This window comes from Varanus komodoensis, unplaced genomic scaffold (assembly GCF_004798865.1).
Source record: "Varanus komodoensis strain SLA01 unplaced genomic scaffold, ASM479886v1 scaffold133, whole genome shotgun sequence".
NCBI lineage: Eukaryota > Metazoa > Chordata > Lepidosauria > Squamata > Varanidae > Varanus > Varanus komodoensis.
The window spans coordinates 57,727-81,011 of NW_025335384.1; the positions used below are offsets into that span (position 1 = coordinate 57,727).

The window sequence follows — 23,285 nt, forward strand, 5'->3', positions numbered from 1 at the left end:
CATGCGGCTGAGGCTTTCCTCTGGTTCTCTGTTGGACTGGGCTGGGGGCAAGGGCCCGCCTCCCCCAGAAAAGGCAGCGCATTCTTACCGGGAAGGGAAAAGGCACTTGTAAGATCCCACTCTCCCTCCGTCCAACTGGGCATTATATGCCTTGCCTTGCGGTGGGCGTTAGTTAAGGCGGCAAATGACGCCAGCCTCGTGTGGCAGAAGCACTCGGATGCGCACCTACAAACAGCACCTGCAGTGAATCATTTCTAATAAGACGGCAAGGATGGAGAAATGGGGAGAGAAATAGAAGAGAAAGGGGGAAATGCACAAGATAGAAGGAAAAGAACAAGATCTCAACAGAGCACAGCTTGTCAATCCTAGTTTTTGCGGAAAGCAAAGTTTGTGGTCTTCTCAGAATTAGGACATTCTTACTTTGCTCAATAATGCAGTTCCAGACAGTGACTCTTGGAAATGGGGCCTCTGTCTGATAATTAATGGAAAATGTGATGGGTTTTTAAAACTTATTTAATGCAAAGTAAGATGCCTAAAGGAGGTTATGTATTCCTTTCTAGCTATATATAAGCTTGATTGATCCATATGGCTTTGAAAAATCTGACTTAAAAATCAGATGATTAGTGAACAAATTAATTGCACTCAAAGACACTAGAACAAGTAGTTAAGATTTCAAGTAAAAGGGGCTTAAAGACAGCGTGCTTTTAAGGAAAAGGCATTATATAAAAGGGCTGGTGGGGGCAGGGGGGGGGCAGAGGGTTTGGGTGAGGAAGGGCCAGGACCTGGATGGAAGGCTGTGGGAGAGAATGTGTTGATGGGGTCCGGATGTGGAACACTGTGCTGGTGTGGGGTGAGACTGACTCGCAAGTAATTGAAGGAATGTTGTCAGCGGCTTTGAGGAGAAACATCCTCCCCAGTTCTCTGGTCTCTTTGGGGGTCTTTTCATTTGCCTGCCTTTGCTTCCAGGACAGAAACTTGTTGCTAGCTGCGATCATCCTCATTTCATTTCAGCGTGATACTATTACAGTTCTTTAATAAAACCATTTCTTGGCTTTGCAGAGCTTTAGCGGCACCTCTTTTATGTTTTGCCTTTAGCAAATTGGGATTCACCAGCTGTGCTCCATGGAGCATTTTCTTTCTCTATCGGAGCCTTTTTAATACCGACTTTTCGTTTTTCCTCCCCTCCCCCATCCATGGCGCTGCACTTCCTCAGACAGACTCATGTCCAGGTGCCTCCATCAGAAAGAACTGTGGGTGCTTTTAGCAAATTCCCACTCCTCACCTCTCTGCCAAATGCCTGCCTGCCTGCCAAGGCTAAAGGCTGGGTGAGTACACTCAGGCCTGGTTTTGCGCTCTCTCCAGTGCCCCTTCTGCACACAGGTAGCCTTTCTATGGGGTGGAATGGGGGGTGGGGGACCAGCTCATCTCAGATCTCGGATGCAGTTGCAGATCCCACATTGACACGCTGGGAGTTGAACCTGGACCTCCCCCCATCGGATTCTTCCCAGCCCCTCGTCACTGTTTCGCCTCCCTGCAGCCCAGGGGTGCCCGGCCGTTCACCCAATGCTCCAGGCGGGGGTGGGGGGAGGCTGTTTTTGCCAGGCGCTTGCAGCCTCTTGGGGAAGCTCAGCACATCGCAAGATGGCGCCGCTGACATAGTAAACTCCAGCGTGGTCCTACACACATCTACTCAGAATGGAGCCCCACCAAGTTCCACTGAGCTCGCTCCCCGGGAAGTGTGCATGGAAACCTAATCTGAGCTGGGATCCTCCAGGTGCTTTGGGCTGCACACCCCCTGACCTTCCGCTCCGTGGCTTTGGATGACGCAAGCTGCAATCCATGACACTTCGAGGGCACCAGCTTGGAGGAGGTCAGCTCGAAGCTCACAATAGGAAATAGCACCGATTTGCTGATGGAATAAAGGACTGAGAGGGGACATTGGAACAGTGTGTGGACAGGGAGCCAAAGGGGAGCCATGGGGAGGAGGAGCTGATAATCAGGAGAAACCTGGACAGAGAGGGTTGGAGAGGACTCGGCCTCCAGAAACGAGAGAAGCGGCTGAAAGGAGGATGGGCAAAAGCCGCCCAGCGTCCAAAGATGGGCAGAAATTGCTTTACCATTTAATCTTGGGTTAAGTGAAGAAATAGTCCAGACTAGGAGTGGGTGGATGGATCTGTATTGGTTCTTTTCATATCCCAAAGGCTTTGTGTGGATGGCTTCCGATTATTATTATTATAACATTTCTATGTTATATATAAATGAAGCATGGCCAGTCTAAACACATAGTTTTGAAGTGCTCCAGTGGAGGTCTTGGCAAAGGGTAGTTTAGCACCTAGTCCTAGTCTGGGGTATGATTTTTAGTAGAGCGCTAAGTTTCTGGCTCACAAGGAGACAAAACCAAGATTGTGGTCTGACAAATGCAGGCAGCAGGTTGAGAGCCAGTGTGGTGCAGTGGTTCAGAGCAGGGGACTGGGACTCGGGCGATCCGGGTTCGAGTCCCCACTCAGCCATGGAGCCAACTGGGTGACTTTGGGCCAGTCACAGACTCTCAGCCCCACCTACCTCACAGGGTGGTGGTTGTGGGGATAAGAGAGAGCAGGAGAATGATGTAAGCCACTTTGAGTTCTTTAAAAAAAGTGAGAAATCTGTGCCCTGGCATACCCCAGTTCTCTAATTAGTTATTTTGGTTGAGGCTTTTTCATAACACCGGAGCCCAGGGGCTTCCCATGGAATTGACTGGTGGGAGCTGAGACAGATAAAAAGAACTTTTTCACCCATCCCTTAGTTAGCATTATGGAATTCACTTCCCCAAGTGGGGATGCTTGACCAATTGGGATGGCTTTTCCTAGTGTGGACTGCATTCTACTAGCAGTTCGGCCTCTTATGACCTCAGTGGAGGTGGGCAGGTTGATGCAGAAGGGGCTCTTCCGGGAATCGTCCTTCAAACTTGTTTAGGGTTTATACATTGGTACCTAAACCATACATCTCGTCTAGTAGTGAATAGGCAGCCAGTGCAGTTCCTTCAACGCAGGATTTCTATACTTAAAAGGGGAGAGGCTTCTTAACAGCTGAGAAGTTGGAGAGGGCAGGAAGTTTCAGGGGTCAGAAGGTAAGTGCTCCTTCAGACCACCTAATGTTCTTGGTTCCTGCCCGTGACTCCCACAGCCAGAATAAATTCTGCAAAATATACTCCAGATGGAGAAATACTGCTCCTTTCAGCAGTTGTAGGGCAGAGGTCTCTTTATTCTATCTTGGAAATGTCTTGGACTTGTCTCTTCCCAATTAAAGCTCTCACAGCCTTTCTCAAGCAACACTTTCTCCCTCACCATTATTTAGAAAATAGGCAAGAACAACAAGCATTGTGCTTCATTTAAAATGTGTTTGTTGTATATGGTTGCTTTGTTTTTTTGGTTTTCTGTTTTTTGTAAGCTGTCCAGAGACTTTTAGTATTGGGATGACATATAAAAACTTTAAACAAACAAACAAACATGCTACGTCCGCTTCTGGTTCCTCAGTGCTTTGCGATCAACTGTAAGGTAAAGGTTTCCCCTTGACATTAAGTCCAGTCATGCCTGACTCTAGGGGGCGGCGCTCATCTCCATCTCCTAGCCGAGGGAGCCAGCGTTTGTCTGCAGTCTCCATGCTCATGTGGCCGGCATGACTAAACACGGCATGACTAAGTGCACAGAGCGCTGTTACCTGCCCACCGAAGGGGTACCTTTTTATCTACCTGCATTTGGATGCTTTCGAACTGCAAGGTTGGCAGGAGCTGGGACAGAGCAACAGGAGCTCACCCCATTGTGCAGATTTGAACTGGCGACCTTTCGATCTACAGCACTTATGAAGTTCAGTATCCCCAAAGGTGCTGCCCAATGCATTTTGTTACAATTGTCTGCAAGGATTATTTGCAGGAGTTCCTTCCTTCTAAAGATGCATGGCTTATAGGTGTTAATAATTAAGAACTTTGCGATCTAAAAGCAAAAAGATTTCCAAAGTCAGCACCTGATGGGGAGAGCTGTGAGCGGGATGAGATTTACCCCTCATTGGCATCACATAGCAAGTCTCTCTAAGCAAGAAAGCACATATGCTGATGACACATGCTCTGTAGGACAGCAGTACAAGGAACACGTCCAAATCCCGTGGAGTCCTGTTTCCCTTTGCCCAGCTCTGGTCAGGCCTCATCCGGTGTCCAATTCTGGGCTCTTCAGTTAAGAAAGATGCAGGCAAGCTGGAAGGGGTCAGAGGAGGGCGACAAGGGTGATCCGGGGACTGGAAACAAAGGTCTGTGAGGCGAGAGGGAAAGAACTGGGCTTGCTTAGCCTTGAATAGAGAAGACTGAGAGGAGATGGGCTGGCACTTGTCAGGTACTTGAAGGCTGTCACTTAGAAGAGGGCCAGGATCTCTTCTTGACCATCCAGGGTGCAGGACCTGGGATAATGGGCTCAAGTTACAGGAGGCCAAAGCCCAACTAGATTTCAGGAAAATTTTCCTGACTGTTAGAGCAGTATGGCAGTAGAACCAATTGCCTAAGGAGGTTATGGGCTCTCCCACAGCAGAGGCATTGAACAGGTAGTGGGACAGCCATCTGCTAGGGTTGCTTTAATGGGAATCCTGCGCTGAGCAGAGCGTTGGACTCCGTGGCCTTATAGGCCCCTTCCAACTCTACTGTTCTAGGATTCTAAGAATGTGGAGAAAACTGTGTGTACGAAATGGCACCAGGAAAAAGGAAACAAAGGCTCATGACTTAACACTCATGCCCCACGATCAGTGCTGATGTCGTGCAACGTCACAAATTGTGTTTCTTTACAACTTAGCCTCCATAAATGCACCCACAATTCCCCTTCCAGGCACAAATCCACAGGGAGGACTGAGCGCCTGGAAACAGCAAAGACAGTCCATATTACCTGGGTCCTCTCTTGCCTCATCAAGGATCTGAACCGCATGGCTTGAACCCAGTCCTTCAAACACAGACTCTGGCATTGTGTCAATGCAACTCAGTGAGATTCTTTATTATGGAAAATCCCAATATTTCTCCAAAATCATTCAGCTAGTCTGAACAAGTGATTCTACAACATTCCAAAGATGCTAGATTTAAGAGATCCAGAGAATATGGTTTCCCCGTTGTTGTCCCTGTGGCTCAGGACATAGGGCGGGGGCTGAATGAGTCCTGGGGTCATCCATCTCAGGCAGGTGAAGGCAAGGATCCTGGAGAAAAACCTGAACAAACCCATGCATAAGTGCCAACCTTACAAATCGTGCTGGAACCTTCGTGTTCCGAGAACCCAGTCCTATCAAATCGAGGACTCCAAAGACAAGGGTAAGTCCAGAGTAACCTCACACATCCAGTTAACCAGAAGCAATGCCTCCACTTTGGAATCGCCCCAAAGCATGGATCCAGGCACACGAAAGTGCGAGAGTGAGGCTTAGCCCCAAGGCTGGAGGGCTCAGGATTCCTTGAGGCTGAAGCACCACCCAAATTCATGGTCAACGAGAAGTACAGCAGGTATTTCACAGGATGAAGTCCAAAGACGCTAGGGTTATCTGGCCATGTGCTCCCTCCTTCCCCAGAGGTAGCCTGACTGCCCACACTGGATGCTGAGGAGCTTAGGCAGGAGGTCCTGCACCCACAGACAGCTGCTTTGCCCCTCTGAGCAGATTCTGGCTATAAATGTAGGGCCCTCCGCAGAACTGGAGCTGGGCCACAACACTTCACTGGTTTGCTACTGGGCTCCTCCAGTGAGTTGGCTGGCCCGTGCCTGCTTCGTTGTCCTAGCTGTCACACAGGAACACGTAGTGTTATCTGGCTTTTTGGAACTAAAGGAACAGATGTACATTGGTGCAGCACAGAATCCATGCAAAACAGTGCAGCTCTGGCATCCCCGGAGCCTGAGATGATGATCAAACACGGCCAAACTAATTCTGAGAGCAGCTGCTGCCATAGGCTTGAATGGGGCAGGAAAACCTCATTGATCTGCAACCCACCAACCAATAAGAACTCCCCAGAACAAAATGCATCAATAGTTTTCACCCAAGAAATGATCCGCCTTTCCTGAAAATTCGGGAACAAAGGGGAATTGTGTTAACTAAGCACTTTCAAACCTGCTAGTTTTTATCATAATGGCTTGAAATTAGGAATAATGGTAGCTTTCATCAGATGGATCTCTGAATTCAAGAGACACAGTATTAACTCAAGAGGTCACTGTATAAGCCATAAAACATTGGGACTTATCATGCTGGAACTTTTTGTGCATGACTCCACCAAAGGACCAATCCTTTACCCCCTGAAGGTACATTAACTGGATTCTGCAAAGTGCACATATTTAATTAGTGTTGGAGTATGTATTTTTTCCTTCTTAACCCCTTTACAAAAATAATTGACAAGTTTATTGGTGTTCCCTTGATGCACCTAAACCTCTGAATTCAGCAGCTTATGTGCATCTCCTTCCTGCCCTTGGCACACCCCTTTGACCCCTCTCAGGCCCAGATAGAACCAGCATGCATCTACCCACGTTGGGTGTGATGGAGGTGAAGTGGGGACTCAGCCTTTGGAGTTGTGGGACCTCAGAGCTGGGACCCTGAATAGGCCTACAGACTCCCAGAAGATGTTGCAAAGCCAAAACATTGAGCCCTGTAGAAATCTGGAATGCCCTTAACAGAGAAAACCCATCCTGCACAATATTTGGGGAACAGTCATGGTCCAGAAGTCATTGTATTTCACTGTGTGATATAAGCAAAAAATAACAGTTACTAAAGTTCTTTCCAGGTTTTCCCCTGGTGTGAATTCTCTGATGAGCAGTAAGGTCAGATTTCATTTTTTCCGTATCCCAAGAAGTTTTACAAGTTGTCCCACAGTGAAAGCTTTTATGAGATGGGAATGTCTGCTCCCCACCCCTCCTTCCCACAACTGGACTGTGTGGGGTCAGTGGCTCAAAGGGCTTGACCACTAGGCGAGCTGGTTTGGTCTCTCCCTGCTTCTCCACTAGTCTCCCAATTATGGTTCTGCTCCTCCCTGGATCATTCTGCCAATACATTCTCAGTGCTTAACGCTCCGGTCGGCATGATGGCAGGGCAAGCCTCCTTCTCCTTCCCAAGTCCCGGAAGAGCACTCGGAGTGGGTGGAGGCAGACCTGGAGCTACCGGACTCCCTACCATCACTTGAGGTCTCTGCACTTGTAGGGCCTGAACCGCACCCGCTCGCCTGCTCCAGCGCCACCCTATAGCCCAGGCCATTTCCCATAATCACTCCCCAGGAGTCCTGATCAACTTTTTCCTCCCACCCTTGATACTTGATCCACATCCAGGTTAGAGAGGCCTCCTGACTAGAGGAATCGCTGGGCTTCACCGTCAACGTCTCTCCTGCCAAGACCTGAGTAGGCTGCACGTTCTGCGAGGCGACGGTGGTGACGTCTGCCCCAGAATCCCGGTACCCTTCGATCGCAGCTTGGTTGATCTTAATCAGCTCACAAAACTGCGTGCTTCTCCACTGCTCCTGGTCCTCCGCTACAAAATGCATCGCTGCTACAGGAGATGCGGTCCCCTCCCCCTTGTTCTTGCATGGCTGAGACAAGCCGGCTGCTGCAGCAGGAGGAAGGGAGGCAGTGTCTGCAGCGGCACTGGGAGGCGCCATCCTTTTCCCGTCCGCTGCCTGTTGCTCCATCCACACGCCCCGCGTCCTCCGGCCTGGCAAGTCCAGACTGTCCTCATGGTCGCTCTCGCTGGCTGACTCGATGCTGGCGTCACTCCAGTCTGACATTTCAAAGACAAACGGCCGAGTTAAAGGCTGTTCGATCGCTTCCAATTTTGGCACAACGGCCCCCCGTACCTTTTCAGCCAGTCTAGGACAAGACTGTTTCAGGGGTCCCGACTCTTTCCAGGAAGAGCGTCCAGGGGCCTGCAGTGCGCACCTGGCATGGGATGCCCCTTCTTCTCGCCCCTGCTGCTCCTGACCTACAGAAGGAAAGGCCCCATGGCTAGCCTTCCCGTCCAAACATTTATGTGGCTTCTCTCCGGTGTGAATTCTGTTATGTCCATTGAGATGGGACTTTTGCGTAAATTTCTTTCCACACTCCAAACATGTATATGGTTTCTCCCCCGTGTGAATTCTTTGGTGAGCGTTGAGGTGTGACTTCTGCGTAAACTTCTTCCCACACTCTGAACAATGATAGGGTTTCTCTCCCGTGTGAATTCTTTGATGGCAAGTCAGATGATTCTTGTGACTGAAGCTCTTCCCACAGTCTGAACAATGATAGGGTTTCTCCCCTCTGTGAGTCCTTTGGTGAGAAGCAAGTTTTCTCTTCAGACTCAAGCTTTTTACACATTCGAAGCAATGATACAGTTTCTGCCCTTTGTGAGTTCTTTGATAGGAACCTAAATATCTCTTCCCACTGAAGCTTTTCCCACATTGTGAACAATGATAAGGTTTCTCTCCTATGTGGATTCGTTGATGAGAAATGAGAGTTCCTTTCTGACTGAAGCTCTTTCCACACTCCAAGCATTTATAGGGTTTCTCCCCTGTGTGAGTCCTCTGATGCGAAGTGAGTGTGTGATTTCCACTGAAGCTTTTTCCACACTCCAAGCATTTATATGGCTTCTCACCTGTGTGAATTCTTTGATGATAACTAAGCGTTCCCTTCTGACTGAAGCTCTTTCCACATTCTAAACATTTATATGGTTTCTCACCCGTATGAGTTCTTTCATGTTGAGTGAGATTTATTTTCTTAGTGAACCTCTTCCCACATTCCAAACATTTATATGGTTTCTCCCCTGTGTGAATTCTTTGATGGAATCTGAGATATCTTTTACCACTGAAGCTCTTCCCACACTCCAAACAATGATAGGGTTTCTCCCCTGTGTGAACTCTTTGGTGAGAAATAAGAGTTCCCCTCCGACTGAAGCTCTTTCCACACTCCAAACAATGATAGGGTTTCTCCCCAGTGTGAATTCTTTGATGGGAAATGAGAGTTTGATTCTCACTAAAGCTCTTTCCACATTCCAGACATTCATATGGTTTCTCCCCTGTGTGAGTTCTCTGATGAGAAGTGAGATGTGTCCGCCGAGTGAAGCTCTTTCCACATTCAGAGCATTTATATGGTTTCTCCTCTATATGAGTTCTTTGATGACAAGTTAAATGTTTCTTCAAACTGAAGCTTTTTTCACAATCCAAGTATGTTTGAGTTTTTTTGAATGTATCAATTATAGAATGAGTTTTATTTTTTAATTCAGTGTTCAAAGTTTTCAGATGCATATAGTATATATTATTTTCCTGTCTTTTCTGTATTTCTTCTTGAATTTTGGTATTATGGTTCCCATTACTCTGAGAAGCAGAGGAGTTATTTCTTATATTGCAATTTACTTCTATTTTCTTTCTTTGCTTTGCATTATTTTCACATCTGTCCTTTTTTGGTGATGTCTCACACGGTTCTCTCTTACACTCTAGTTCACACATGTCACTTTCTGCAATGCAAGTAAGACACTGGTCAAAGCCTGAAGTAACAAGAGGACTTCAAAGGAATGGACACCCTCAATTACTGCTTTCATAAGCAGACAAAGTGAAAAGAGTTAGATGGGATGCAATTCTTAGTCTATGTCTAACTGCTTCTCTTCACTGGTATTAACTGGTACAATGCATTGCACCGGGACAGTGGAGATCTGGATCAGGCACCAGGATCTGGGCTGTTCTGGAGGGCAGAACAAGCACCACTAGCATATACTCTTTTCGACGCCAGGTCAGAATCTTTTTATTTAAGTGGTATTTTAAAAGTTAATAATGATTCTTCCAGTTCCTTTTGCTTTGTTTTATTTTGATTTAATTAATTTATTTGATGCTTACTTATTGTTTCACACAGTATTACTGTTTTAATCTGTGGGTGGATGTTCTTAGATGTTTTAAATTGTTTTTAAATTGCTATAAGCCGTCCTGAGATATTTATATATAGGACGGCATACGGAAGTTTTAAATAAATAGATAAATATTTGCAGGCTCAGTCCCAAGGCCTGCTGCAGCTCACGTTCTGCTGATAAGCACCAGCTGGGAGTCCTGGGGACAAGCTACGAAAGTAAGCGCAAGCTCTCCCCTCTAGCACTGGCTTCAGCAACACAAGTTGTCCTGCAGCTGCAGAGCCTGCATCCTGCCCCTGCTCCGTGGCCTCGGCAGCACAGGTTTGCCCGTTTCCTGCTGCACCTGCACCCTGCCTGACTCCTCCTCCTCAATAACCTTACAAAAAATGATGTATTTGAGACGACACTTGCTGTTATGGTCCGGGGGGTTCAAATTAGGTTTCTTAAGGTGGGACCATACAATAGCAGCAGAAAAAGGCACTGATGATCAGGTTTAATAGTTCCCTCAGTACCTCCAACCGCTGGATTACCAGCTAAGAGGGACATGATGGAGAAAGAGGGAAGGGAGGGAGGGAGGGGGTGTTGCCACCAGTCCAACCAGTCTGTTAGCATCATCAGGATGGGCAAGCTGAAACTGACCCCCGATAAACTCCTTTTACAGACCAGGCTGCAGCTCCAGCAAGAGGATCCCCCTTCAGCATGCGAAAGAAGAGGAATAATCTGGAGCTAGAGACTCTGAAACACCTTGGGCTGGCTTGCTCTTTCGTTCGTTCGTTTGTTCGTTCCCTCTCTCTCTCTCTCTCTTTCCGTCCGTCCTCCCCTCCCCTCCCCTGAATTCCTCTGCAGAGACTCTGTGCAACCTTCTTGTCTGTGTATGTGGTATTCTTTAGGTAACCAGAACTGTACTGCTGCTAAATACGTGCCACCATTTCTTTTTGTTTAATAGGTTCTACCTCAATTTGGGGGAGGTAATTTGTTGAAGCAACTTCTGTTTCCAGAGCCATGCAGGGTAAATGATCTGGAGGCATCCGTGATCTGCATTAGCCAGTCCGCAGGGCTGCAAGAGCAAGACCATGCCCCAAATGCGTCTTCTGACTTTGACACATGCTGGCATCCAAGGGTGACATCCCTACAGGGCAGCCTTACACAACCGTACTATTTTCCTCCTCGTGGTAATTGCAGCTGGAAGTTGACATGATCCTTACGTAGGAAAACAAGGCGGCTTACCGAGAGAGGCCACGATCCCACGGTTTTCTGCCATGATCTGCCTGTGCAGAGCTCTCTGGTCAGGATCCAGCAGGGCCCACTCCTCCTCCGTGAAGCACAAGGCAATGTCTTCAAAGCTCACCAGACCCTGGAAGAGAGAAAAGGTTCCTCATCACCGGTAATATCAAGTGCTGTGGCCTGGACTTAAAGCGCAGAACTAAAACGAGTCTGCAGTGAAAACTTGTTGCTGGGGGATCACCTGTGAAAAGCCATCCGTGTGCCTCCCAGGGGCTTCCCAAGGAGCAGCTGAATGGGCAGTGCGAGAGACGGGATTCTAGGCTAGGCAGGTCTAGCAACTGGACTGGACCAAAAGCTTCTGGCCGTGGGTTTGCCGGAAGCTGAGGAGAAACGTACTGAGCCTGTGGGAAGTATAATGCAACTGCAGAACACCGCGTTGATCAAGTAGGCCGTGATATGCAGAATTCTTTTGGTATCTGCCAGGAGTGGTGTTTGGGCGTGCCGACTGAGCTGGCTGGGTGTGCCAGATCCCGGCCCTCATTCCGTGGATGCTGTAAGTCCCCAAAACTGGTAGATAAGCCATTGGCAGAAAGCCATGATAGGAGCTTTCTTGGATTCGGCCAAGCAGCAGAAGGTCATGGAGTGAAGCTCAGGGAACCAAGGTTCAATTTAGATGCCAGGAAGCACTTCCTGACAGTTAGGAACCTGAGGGTGTGGAATGGGCTTCCACAGGAGGTGGTCGAGGCCCCATCGGTTGGGGTGTTCAAGGATGGGCTGGGCATGCACATGGTGGGCATGTCATGAGCGGAGCCGGCTGGAGCCAGGGGTCGGACCAGATGGCCCAGGAGGCCCCTTCTGACTCGCTCTGTTTCTATGTCACTGGAAGCCGAGGCAGGAGACATACTCTTTGGTCAGCTTTGCTGCTGATCTTGTTAGATACAGTCAGACACTGGGGTTCCCAGTAGAAGAAGGGACGGACTGTTATGATTTTCTTTGGGAATCTGTTCTTCCCCAATGCTGTGTTGCTTCCTTCTATTCCTTCCTTTGCTTGCTCTTGCTTATAATGTCTTGGCTGCACCCACCGGTGTGCTTCTTGCCACTGAGTATCCTAAGCTGCCTGCTGGCAAACCAGAAGGCAGGCAGGGGACAGAGGCGCCAGCGGTGCTCCATGCCTGCCCCGAGTGACTTTCCCACCTACCTGGTTTGAATCCTCTGCATCACAAAGAAAAAGCGAGGGCTGCATTCCAGTTGCCAGCACCCATCCAGCCCCTGCAAGAGACAAAGGTGCTGCAATGCCTCTGGGACGTGTCTGGCTCAGAGACGGAGAGGACAAGCCTGAACGCACGGGAAGGAAGCCCTGCGGAAGGCAAGCAGCCTGACTCCCCAGTCAAGCACACAGGACTGGGGGTACCTGCGTGTGGGGCTCCGTGAAGATTCCCTGGGCACGGCTCCCCGGGCCGTGGCCCATTTGGCAGCAGCCCAGCCGCACGGTCCCTGCACAGGGCCACGTACCTGGAACGGGGTCCCACATGCTGCACAAGCAGCACCCCTCTCTGGAGCCAGGAAGAACTGCTGTGCGGGGCCAAAGGAAGGTCCGCTGGTGGAGGGTTGCCAGGAAGGCAAACCATCTGCCACTGCTCCTCTGGCAGGGTATCTTCCACACCGGCTGCTGCAGCGGTTGAGGAAGAAGGCCGCCATTCATGCAGCTGGGGAACCACGAGCCACCGTGGGCTTCCTCTGGGTTCGGCTCATTTTGGAAGACCAGGCTGAGCACAAGAGGAAGCCCGTGAACGCCGGGAGGAATGGATTCTGATCGGGGTTGTCCCAACCCTGCTCACGAGCACTACAAAATACCTTATCCTTAATTTGCATTCTGAGAGTCCCCCACTGGGGGAAAATGCTTATTTCCCCATTTCAGTTCATGGCTACAAATCAGATGTTGCTTTCCTTATATAATATCTCCAAAGGATGAATATTAAACATAGCTTGGAACCGTGGAAAATGCTGGAGACTGGCATCTTCTGCACAAAATAAAAGCAGACCATGCATCTCTTCTATATTCCAGATCTGGAAACAGCCAAAATGCACCCCTAAAACTCCTGTGTTAATTCCTACCACTCAAAGAGGCACGATCATCTTCCTCCCGCTTGATCTCCCTTTGCGGGGGGCTCTGCCTGGTGTCTGCTGGGGTCGCTTTGGCTGCCGGGAAATCAGGTCCTCCTTCTGCAAACAGTCTCTTTACCTGAAAGGGCAGGGAAAATCCAGGACATGGAATATGGAGAAAAATTAGAAATGGAACAAGAGATGGAAAAATGCAGGGTTGTGGTATGGGAGATCTCTCTTTGGGTGAGCTCCAGAACAGGTGAGACAATCAGGAGAGAATTTTCGGATCTCCCCCCTCCCATTCTGGCCCCCTTGGATGAAACGCCCTCACCTGCTGCTGCTGCTCCTGCCTCCTGTCCTCGGCCTGGCTCAGGAGGAAGCCCTCCGCCAGGGCCACCGCCTGGCAGCACGTCTCCGCTCCGCATTCCCTCACCCAGCTGGCCATCTCCACCGGCAGGATGGCCAGGAACTGCTCCAGGATCACCAGGTCCAGCATTTGGTTCTTGGTGTGTCGCTCCGGCTTCAGCCACTGACCGGAAAGGTGGTGGAGCTGGCTGCACACCTGTCGAGGCCCCTCCGTTGCCCGGTAAGCGAACTCTCTGAAACGCTGGTGCTGCACATGCGAGTTGACCGTGTCCTTTCCCGGGATCATCTTCCCTGTTTTTTCCGGGAATTCTTCGCAGTTCCCAGCATTGACTGGGTCTCTTCCTGCTTCAGGGCCAGCTGAGTCCTCCCCAGCCATCTCTGATCCGTGCTCCAAAAAGCCAAAGAATCTTATTTCTCTTCTGTATATGGGCAAAAACTGCGTGAATGAGGTGCTGTTCTTGAGACTCTGTAAATGCAAGGCATTGTTCTGTACAGGAATTTGTAAACAGTCAGAGCAAGAGGAAATGTCCTGGACTCCAGCTGATAAACAGGTCTCATCCAGAAAGGAAAGGCAGGTAAAGGCCCAAACTTAAAGACAGGGGAAAGATTCTTCCCCTGCAAGACACTGGAAAGATTCTGTCCCTTGCTATAGAGCGAGAAGATGCCTCATATGGTCCATGAGCCCCCACACCCACCCATCTCTAACCATCTGTCCCCCAAGCATGTACAGTTCCCCTCTTGCCCTTCCCTTGGGAGGCCTCCCTCCTTCTTCCACTGTTGCCATTTGCATAAGCATCCATTCTAAATTTCCTTAAAATGGGTTGAAAGTGTGGCCATCACTCATTGGAAACAAGCTTATAAGGATTACTCAAACTGATTTCCAGCGGGCAGTGTAAAAATCCACAGAAGCTAGATACATTTCTCTTTTATGCGGAAAGGTTTGGCTTTATATTGGATAATTTTAAAGGCAGATTTCATTTTCTCACATTTTGTGAGGTGGACTGCCTTGTATACTTCCATTTTTAAACGTCTTGCTTCCAAGCAGACCAGAAGTGTTGTGCCCCAGGGGAACTGGGTTTTGCCACTAGTGCCCTGCAGAAGTTTGCTTTTTTTCTAGTTCAGGATTCTTAGCAGTGCTTTTATTCCTCCCTTGTCCTTTATTTATCCTCAGCCTGTCTCTCTGTGCATTCACAGAGAGAGTCCACCCAAGAACTTCGGCGGCATTCAGCAAACTCCCCCCACAAGTGCATCACAGCCTTCCCAGCATGCAAATGCGGGCCATGCTCATTGCAACAACAACGAATGCTCCCGATTCAAGGTCCCCAAATCAGCTGCCAAATAAAAGGGCCAGCCTTGGAGAGGGGGGGCTCGTCTCCCCCCGCCCACCTTTGTTTGCTTCGGCCGCTCCGGCAGAAAATCGGGGAGGGGCTCGAGACGCGCATTTGCCGAGAAGGGCGCCGCGGGGGGATTATTTACACAAACCCGGAGCAGCCCGAAACCAGCTTCGCAGCCCGACCCTAAATCTCTCCCCCACCTCCCCACCCCCGTTGCCAAGCCGCAATCACGATGCGTGTAAACGGGGGACGGTACAGCTCCCCTCCCTGGTGCAAAATCAGCTCCTTCTCTGACATGCTGCGGGTTACATTCGAGCATCTCCCCCCAGCCCTCCCCTACTCGGCCTCCCCCCCCCCGCAGCCCTGGGGCGCCCCTTCCCCAAATGCACCAGGCGGGGGAGGGCGGGTCTCACCTGAGCTCCCCGAGGAGGCCCTGATGCAGCACCTGCAGAAGCCCCAAGTCCCTCCTCTGGAGGAAGAAGGCGGGACAGGAAGGGCCTTTGAGGGAAGGCGCTTTTCCTGCGGAGGACCCTCCCCTTTCCTCCCCAAACCCGCATCTTCTCTAGGAATCCGGTTCGGCCCCTTCCAACCCCGGGAGGACACGCGCCGGGATCCGTTTTGCAATGCATTGCTTTGCAAGCGGCACCAGTTTGCATGGCCCCGCGCCGGCTTCCGGCAGCCCCCCCCCCCCCCCGGGCCTGCTGCAGCGGTTTCGCTTCTCTCTCCTGGGCATTTACTCTTGCGGTTGCAGGAAGCTGTGCAGCCAGCGCATGTTTTGGTTTTGGTGGCAAGCGTTCTCTGTGCAGAGGCTGTTCTTGGCAAAGGCCCTAAGAGCTCCAAGAAGCCAGCCCGGGGCACTGAAGCCTTAAGGAGTTTGGGGAAGAAAGCTCCAGCACCATCCCGCATCTGTCCGCTCACAAGAAAGGCCCAGTCAGCTCTATGGAGTTATTTCCTGGCAGTGTGCAGCCCCCTCTAAGGCTGGCCCTGGCACAGTTGGAGCCATTTATGGCTCACGACCTAAGTGACCCCTTGTCGCTCTGGGACTCAGATCCCTGGTCCTAATTCCTGCTTGCCCTGCTCTTGCTTTAGCACACTTTGCATCAAAGTTTTTGAAAAACCTGCTCAGGAGGATGTGCCAGCTAGCGACCTTTCCTTCTTCCTGGAAAAGAGATAAAGAGAAACGTGGAGGGATTGGGGCAATACAGGATCTGGCACAGACTTGTTTTCCTTTTGCAGCTTGTTAAGGAAGGTAAACAGTCATGTTCTCTCCTTTGTTTTCCTTTCTGTTCTTCAGAGTCATTCCGTACTCCAGAGTAGACAGTTACTTGCATGGAGGTGGTTTGTTTATTTGGGCAGCAATCACTAATTCGTTTCTGGAACTACAGATCAGAACTTGTGAAATCAAAATTAGCATTCTCATGCTTGCACAATACATAATGAGCTTTAAAAAAAAAAACAAGCTTTCTCAGTCAATGTCCTTCAGGAAGTGCCCTCTGTTAGCGTGTTGGACTGGGGACCTGGAAGATCTGGGCTCTAGTGCCCCAACAGCCATAAAGCTCACTAATTGGTTTGACTGTTGGCTTAGTATATTGTGCCAGTTTGGCCCCCAAGGCCGCTGAGGAACTGCTAAACCCTAAAACAAGCATGGGTACTTGGGCTGTTTGTAAGGGAAGTGGGAGGGGGTTCACATGAGATGCTAAGGCAATCTCTTCCCAGTGGCTTTGCATCTTGTGTGAACCTGGTCAAAAATAAACGTTTCAGACCTGGTGAGATCAGGAAGGTATAAGAACTGAAGCTTAGCCTCGGCTTTCCTTTTACAGCTTGTGAGAAAGAGGTCTTTTAATGTCTTGGTTTATTTATACTGAAATGGTTATGGCTGAGAGGAAAAGAGAGAAAAGGGGGCAGAAGTCTTACAACTTCTTCAAGGCCTCCTTTCCAGTCTCCCAGACCAGGGGAGGGAAGACAGACCGAATGAGAGAGGTGGCAGGAGCTTCATCACGGGGACTTTTTAAAAAAATCCTTTATTCACATTATTTCTTGTAAGTATTTGCCATTTGTAGTACCTGCCTTTCAGATCCCTCCTTTAACGTTTCAGAATAAATCAGGAACTTTGGGAAAGAACACAATAGTTTAGATTCCTGGGCAGAAGTGCTTCGGCTGAGACAATCGGCATCCCTCCCTGACACATTAAATGCCTCATAAACACTTTACCCATTTTCTGCTCAAATGGGGAAGGAACTCTCCTCTGGCAGCTGATTTGGGGTATCCTGAAAGAACATCAAACATTTTATTAAGTCTTATTTTTGCTGTCAGGGAGCAAAGATCTATATGCAGATGCATAGTCAATAGATCAGTTTGATCAACTGATTCAGTGAGTCGGATGTCTTGTATCCATCCCTGTAGATTAAAGCGTCCCCCTGGCTTTGTCGTGAGAAAGAGTCAAAGCAGCTCCCAGAGAAGCACTAAATGCTACATTTATCCTCTTCTTGCACTTACTTGCCAGCCTCCCCTCCGATCCTGATCTCTTTCTCCATTCACTGGCTGGGGATTGAATCCAGGCATGGTCCCCCACTCCCTCCTCGGCTGCCTGCCTCCCTGTAGCCCAAGGCTCCTATGCCCCTCAAACACACCAGGCAGACATCGAAGAAAAGAAAACACAGGCTTATACTGAGGCTGGTAAATGCACATGTAGTTAACAAAGGTTCTGTTTCAAGTTACAGGAACAACAACGTGTGTTTTAATGTTTAGTGAATTTTTATTATGTTTTTACAGTTACTTAAGTTTTATGAGTCATCCTGTGCTACTCAGCGCTCAGCTACTGGGTGGTATAGAGATAAAATAAATAACAATTATGATTGTTAAGTAGTGTTCTTCTGGGATTAGTTGCTCTTGTATACTTGTCTTTAGCCAGTCTTTAGTCTTATCACTAAAAGGAGACTTTGAACCAAAATCACCCTATGATAAGAATCCAGAGAATTTATCTGTATAAAGAATGTGGCATTAGATCAGAATATCAAGTTTGTTTCCCTGCTTTCTACATATTTTATCTGATTTTGTAGGATAGCCTGAACTGGGTTCCCCTTCTACATGGAGAAGGTGCAGGGTGTGAGGTCACATATGAAAGAATAAAGATTTACCACTGAAAAGCAACTGATTTGTGAACGGTTGCATGATTTCTCTGATGCGCACATTGTGCGCTCCGACTGAGGTTCTTCCCACAGATAGACGAAGGAAAGCACTCTCTTGCGCTATACTTTAAAGTGTGACCTATAGCACATCCTTGCCCAATCTGATGCCATCCAGATGTTTTGAACTACAACTGCTGGATAAAGCAAGTCCAGTTTATCTTTGACCTATATAACGTGTGAGAATAAATAGAAGCTTCTTCAACAAACGTGTTCTTACATTTTCTGCACAATAACGGTTGATATATCAATGCAGCTTTCATCACAATGAGGAGACTGGGACACTTCCTTCTCCTTTTATGCAGAAGCCAGACAGATCAATGGAATTTTGCCCACATTCTGAACACGGACGTAAGTCCTTTTGCGAGTGTGTTTACACATGCTTGACCAGTGCTTTTTTGTACAGGAAACTGTGCCCACAATCTGGACATTTAGGTAGCTGTTCTCAAGGGTGGATTTGCTGATGTTTTATAAGTCGAGAACTGACACCAAAACTTTTCCCACAATTGGCACACTGATACGGTTTCTCTCTTGTATGGGTTTGCTGGTGTCAGAGGAGGCAAGAGCTTAGATTAAACCTTTTCCCACAATCAGCACATTTGTACGGTTTCTCCCCTGTGTGAATTCTCTTATGTGCAACAAGGCTGCCCTTCTGACTGAACATTTTCCCACAATCCAAGCATCCATAGGGTTTTTCTCCTGTGTGGGTCCTTTGATGTCTAATGAGGTCATGTTGTACAATGAAGGATTTACCACAGAGGGAACACTCATAAGGCTTCTCTCCTGAGTGGAACTGTATGTGTGCCGTGAAGTTTCCTATCCAACGAAAGCTTTTCCCGCAGTCCAAGCATTTGTATGGCTTCTCTCGTGTGTGAAGTCTCTGATGTTCATTAAGTTTAGAGCTCACGCTGAAGGACCTCCCACAGTCCAAGCATTTACATGGCCTCTCTTTCCTATGGGTTTTCTCATGTGCAACAAGGTTTCCTTTCAAGGAGAAGCTTTTCCCACAGACCAAACATTTGTATGGCTTCTCACCTGTGTGGCTTCTTACGTGTGTAACCAGATTGCATTTTTTACTGAAATTTTTGCCACACTCAGAGCACTTGTACCGAGTGTCTCCCGTGTGGGTTCTGTAGTGTCTAATGAAGTCCGAGTTCATGCTGAAAGACCTCCCACAGTCCGAACATTTATATGGTTTCTCCCCTGTATGGTTTCGGTGATGTCTGAGAAGGTCAGCATTTTTGCAGAAGGACTTCCCGCATTCTGAGCATTTGTACGGTTTCTCTTCTGCATGGAGTCGTTCATGAATAACAAGGTTACCTTTCTGAGAGAAGCTCTTCCCACAGATGGCACAGGTGAACGGTTTCTCTCCCGTGTGCATGCGCAGATGAGCTGCCAGGTGGCTTTTTGTGCCGCAGCTCTTTCCGCAGTCTGAGCATTCAAATGTTTTCTCTCCCGTGTGGGCTCTGTAATGTCGAATAAAGTCAGCATGCATACTGAAGGATTTCCCGCAGTCTGAACACTTATATGGCTTCTCCCCACAATGGTTTCGTTGGTGTCTGATAAGATCAGCGTTCTTGCAAAAGGATTTCCCACATTCTGAGCATTTGTATGGTTTCTCTTCTGTGTGGATTCTCTGATGAACCACGAGGTGTCCTTTCTGGAAGAAGCTTTTCCCACACACTGAGCATTCATATGGTCTCTCCCCTGTGTGGGTTCTCTGATGACTAATAAGATGAGCATTCATACTGAAGGACTTTTCACAGTCTGAACACTTATATGGTTTCCTGTCTATGCTGGTTTTAGTATATACAGTTCTGTGTGAGCTCTTCTCATCTTCAGCTGAAGTCCTTACTTTATCCTCCTCAAACTCCTGCTTGACTTGGGTTTTACGAAAGCTTTTGAAGCTTTCTCCAGACAGAAAGGATTCATTCGTTTCCATTCCTGGACACTTTTCCTGTTGCTTCTCAGTGGCAACTGAGTTTACATGATGCTGAGAAATCTTCATTGGCTGATGCTGAACCTACTTTCTTTTTTCTGCTTACAATCTTGGTGATCTTTATGCATAGATCCCTTTTCTGAAGAAGAAAAGATATTCTGAAATAATCTTATCATAAGCCTGGACAGCAAAGAATAACTGCAGGAAGGAGACTTGGGCTAAGATTTAAAAAAAAGGGAAAGGCATAACTATAAAGGTTCTTTTAAATATTGTAAGTCGTCCTGAGATTTTTGTATAATAGAATGGCATACAAAAGCTTTTAATAAATAAAAAAATAAAAAATCAATAAGGGTGATCCATGCAAGAATCACAAGCATCTTACTAAAGAATGGAATAATGATGATGATGTCATGTTCTGTCCACAGCTACATAATTCTGTCCACAGCTAAAAAATAATAATTCTGTCCACAGCTACTAGCTATGCTAGATAAATGGAGCGTCCATGTCAGGAAGCAGCAAACCTTTGCTAACAAATGTTGAAGTCACACTTACAGGGGCCACATTTGTGCCACGCTTGTGACCTTCCAAAATGAAGCTGCCCAGTTGGCCTTGGAACTTGATCTTAGGCAAGAGGGACCTTTGACCTAATCCATAACGGCAGTTGTTGTGCTGCCTTTCTCATGAAAAGACATTGGAATTTCGAACTTTCAACCCCATATTCTAGATCAGACTACTTGTAAATTGTTGAAAAGCAGCCTTCTCCAACTTGGGAGCCTCCCAATGGATTGGACTGCATCCCCCCAGAATGTCCAGCCAGGTTGAGAAAGGCTATTGTATAAAACCAGAGGTGGGAGGGCCTTGTAAACTATCTCAATACACCTTGAATGCCATTTTTCCTGGCAGGAAGACAGAGTCCGAATTAAGTCAAAACAAAATCAGCTCCCCTGCTTTATGCATGAAATGCTGAGCTAGAGGGATCCCAACAGATGGCTGCCCACCCTCTGAAAGCCCCCAGTGAGAGTCTGGGTGGTATACTGGTTAAGAGTGCCATCCTGAGAGTCAGGGAGTCAGGTGTATTGGGTTCTCATCCCTATTCAGCCACGTGAACCAGCTCTTCAGGCTCCAAAAGGTAGGGAAAGGGTTAATTCAAAAAGTAGCAGCAGGTGCCTCTCCAAATTGGCTTCAAGGATGCAGGAGAGAACTGGATAAGGACTGGCACCTGGAGTGAAAGGCTGGACCCAGGAGACTGAGTCAGGCCATCACCCCACTGTTGGTTGATTTGGACTACAGAGGAATGAACCCCAAAGAGTTGAGCAGCTTTTGTTCCTCTCTTAAAGAGAGGTTCTGTCCTGCCGCCATTTCTCTGTTTTGAACACTGCTGTGGCATCCTGCATTGGCCGTGCTGTTAGAAGGTAGAGTTACCATGTCCAAGCTAGAAGTTGCTCGATATTTTCTTGTCCAAGTGGGTCAACAAGGCCCTGGGAGTGGAGTCTTTGGTTGGCTGTGACTTTTCTTGTTGCTGCTATCCGAATCCCCTTTCTCCTTCTCTTTCACCCTTTTCCCTCCACTCCCATTTTGTACCTTTTCATAAAGTTGTTTGTTTCCCCAAGCTTGGGATTGTCGTGTGCTGCATCCAGGGATTTACTGGAAAGGATTGGGCCCAATTGGCCAGGGGAGTGGAGCACTGTGACTGGCTTTCTGTTACAAGCTCACTGGGTGACTTTGACTCACTGGGAGTCGCCACTCTCAGCCCAACCTACCTCACAGGGTTGTTGTTGTAACAGTAGGATGGAGAGGAGGAGGAAGAGAATGATGTGAACCATCTTTATTTCCTTGGAAGAAAAAAAAAAGCAGGCTACAAATATAATTCATAAATCCAGCGCCTTATAGGAGAGACGGCTGACTTTGAGCTGCCCTAGGCTTATATAGTTGAACAAGGAAGGGTACAAACCTATGCATATCTAGTCAGAAAAAAGTCCTGTCCTTTCCAGCACGGGGTGCTAGGAATCTTTCTGTCTTAACATGCACTACGAAACAGGAACGATAAAGACACCTGAGTCCCTCATCCGCCCTTGAATAAAGGCTGGTCAATCCGCAGAGCATCGCCCTTGGAATTTCTTGCTGCTTGCAGAAAGGAAGACAACAGTGCAATTCCTCCGTGGGATTTGGAACACGGAGCAATGCCAGCAAAAATATGACTGGGAAACTTAATAGTCCATAGGAAGCAGGATAGGGTTTCCCCCTCCCAATGTGCTCCCATTTCTCCCCCCGCCACTGTTCCCTTTCTTCGTCTGACAGCGGCTGCAACTCACCTCCTGCAGCCATTCAGAAGTTGGCTTCCCTGGACCAAGGGGGCGGACCACGAAGAGGCTCTTTCCCATCAGCCTTCCTAACATTTCCAGGCCGCTCTAGGCGCTCCCCTTTATCACTTTAACTCTTTAGCCGTCCAGAGGCAAAACGCCTGCACTGTTGGCCCCATTCCCAGATTAGGAGTCCTCGGTGCAGTCAGCCGGGTTTTGAGCAAACAAGCCAAATGCATTGTTTAAATGCCACAAGTGTCATTTTATTCCGAGCAGTACCTGCACCAGGTTTTTGAGCGTCCTTGGGCAAGATGCACAGAGGACCCTGTGCAGAGGCTTGCGCTCTTCCTCTTCCTCCTCCTCCTCATGGCCGCCACCTGCTGCTTTGACAGGCAGAGAGCAGGTACAAGAAGCATCAGCAGCTCTTCCTTCTGATTCTGACTCTGGTCTAAGCCAGAAGAGTGACGAGCCAGCTGTGATGGACCCCTTGATGAAAATGTCAAGCCAATGCATGGCCGTGTTGGGCGGAATTAGGAAAGGAATTGAAAATCAAGCTGCCAAGATCATACAGCCGCTGTACAACTCTGTGGTACAACTGCACTTATGACACTAGTTTTGTTGCTGTGCCTAAAAGGGGGTATTGCAGAATTGGGAAAAGGACAGAAAAGAGCCACCAAAATGAGCAAGAGGCTGGGGCAGCTTCCGTATCAGAAACGGGGGAGCTTGACAAAGGTGTGTGAAATGATGTATCATGGGGAGAAAGCGGAGAGATTTTCCTCCCTCTTATAAAGGGGTCATCCCATGAAGCAGGGGGACTGAGAGAAGAACTTCTTCAAATAGTACATTACTAAAGTATTGAATTCTCTTCCATGAGATATCATGATGGTCAGCAACTTGGACAGCTTGAAAAGGGGATTAGACAAATTTCATGAAAGTGATGGCTAGGAGTGGCTATAGGCCCAGGTAGCTACATGCCTCTTATTATAATTAGCATATA

The 23,285-nt window shown here is 48.3% G+C and overlaps 2 protein-coding genes across 2 annotated transcripts in view; both read right to left on the reverse strand.

Moving 5' to 3' along the window:
• Window positions 1-4,979: 4,979 nt before the first annotated feature.
• LOC123019660 overlaps window positions 4,980-23,285 on the reverse strand; it is a 48,987-nt gene continuing 30,681 nt past the window's right edge. The window contains exons 10-15 of the mRNA XM_044422705.1: window positions 19,127-19,515; window positions 13,496-14,070; window positions 13,177-13,303; window positions 12,260-12,330; window positions 11,065-11,191; window positions 4,980-9,453 (exon numbers count right to left, since the gene is read on the reverse strand). Coding sequence (XP_044278640.1) covers window positions 7,034-9,453; window positions 11,065-11,191; window positions 12,260-12,330; window positions 13,177-13,303; window positions 13,496-14,070; window positions 19,127-19,515 — 3,709 coding nt within the window. The 3' untranslated portion in view covers window positions 4,980-7,033. The remainder of the gene's footprint in view (window positions 9,454-11,064; window positions 11,192-12,259; window positions 12,331-13,176; window positions 13,304-13,495; window positions 14,071-19,126; window positions 19,516-23,285) is intronic.
• Window positions 17,666-20,138, reverse strand: LOC123019647 (zinc finger protein OZF-like). The gene has a single exon (XM_044422690.1). It carries the CDS (start codon window positions 20,055-20,057, stop codon window positions 18,600-18,602), a length of 1,458 nt encoding a protein of 485 aa, XP_044278625.1. The 5' UTR covers window positions 20,058-20,138; the 3' UTR covers window positions 17,666-18,599.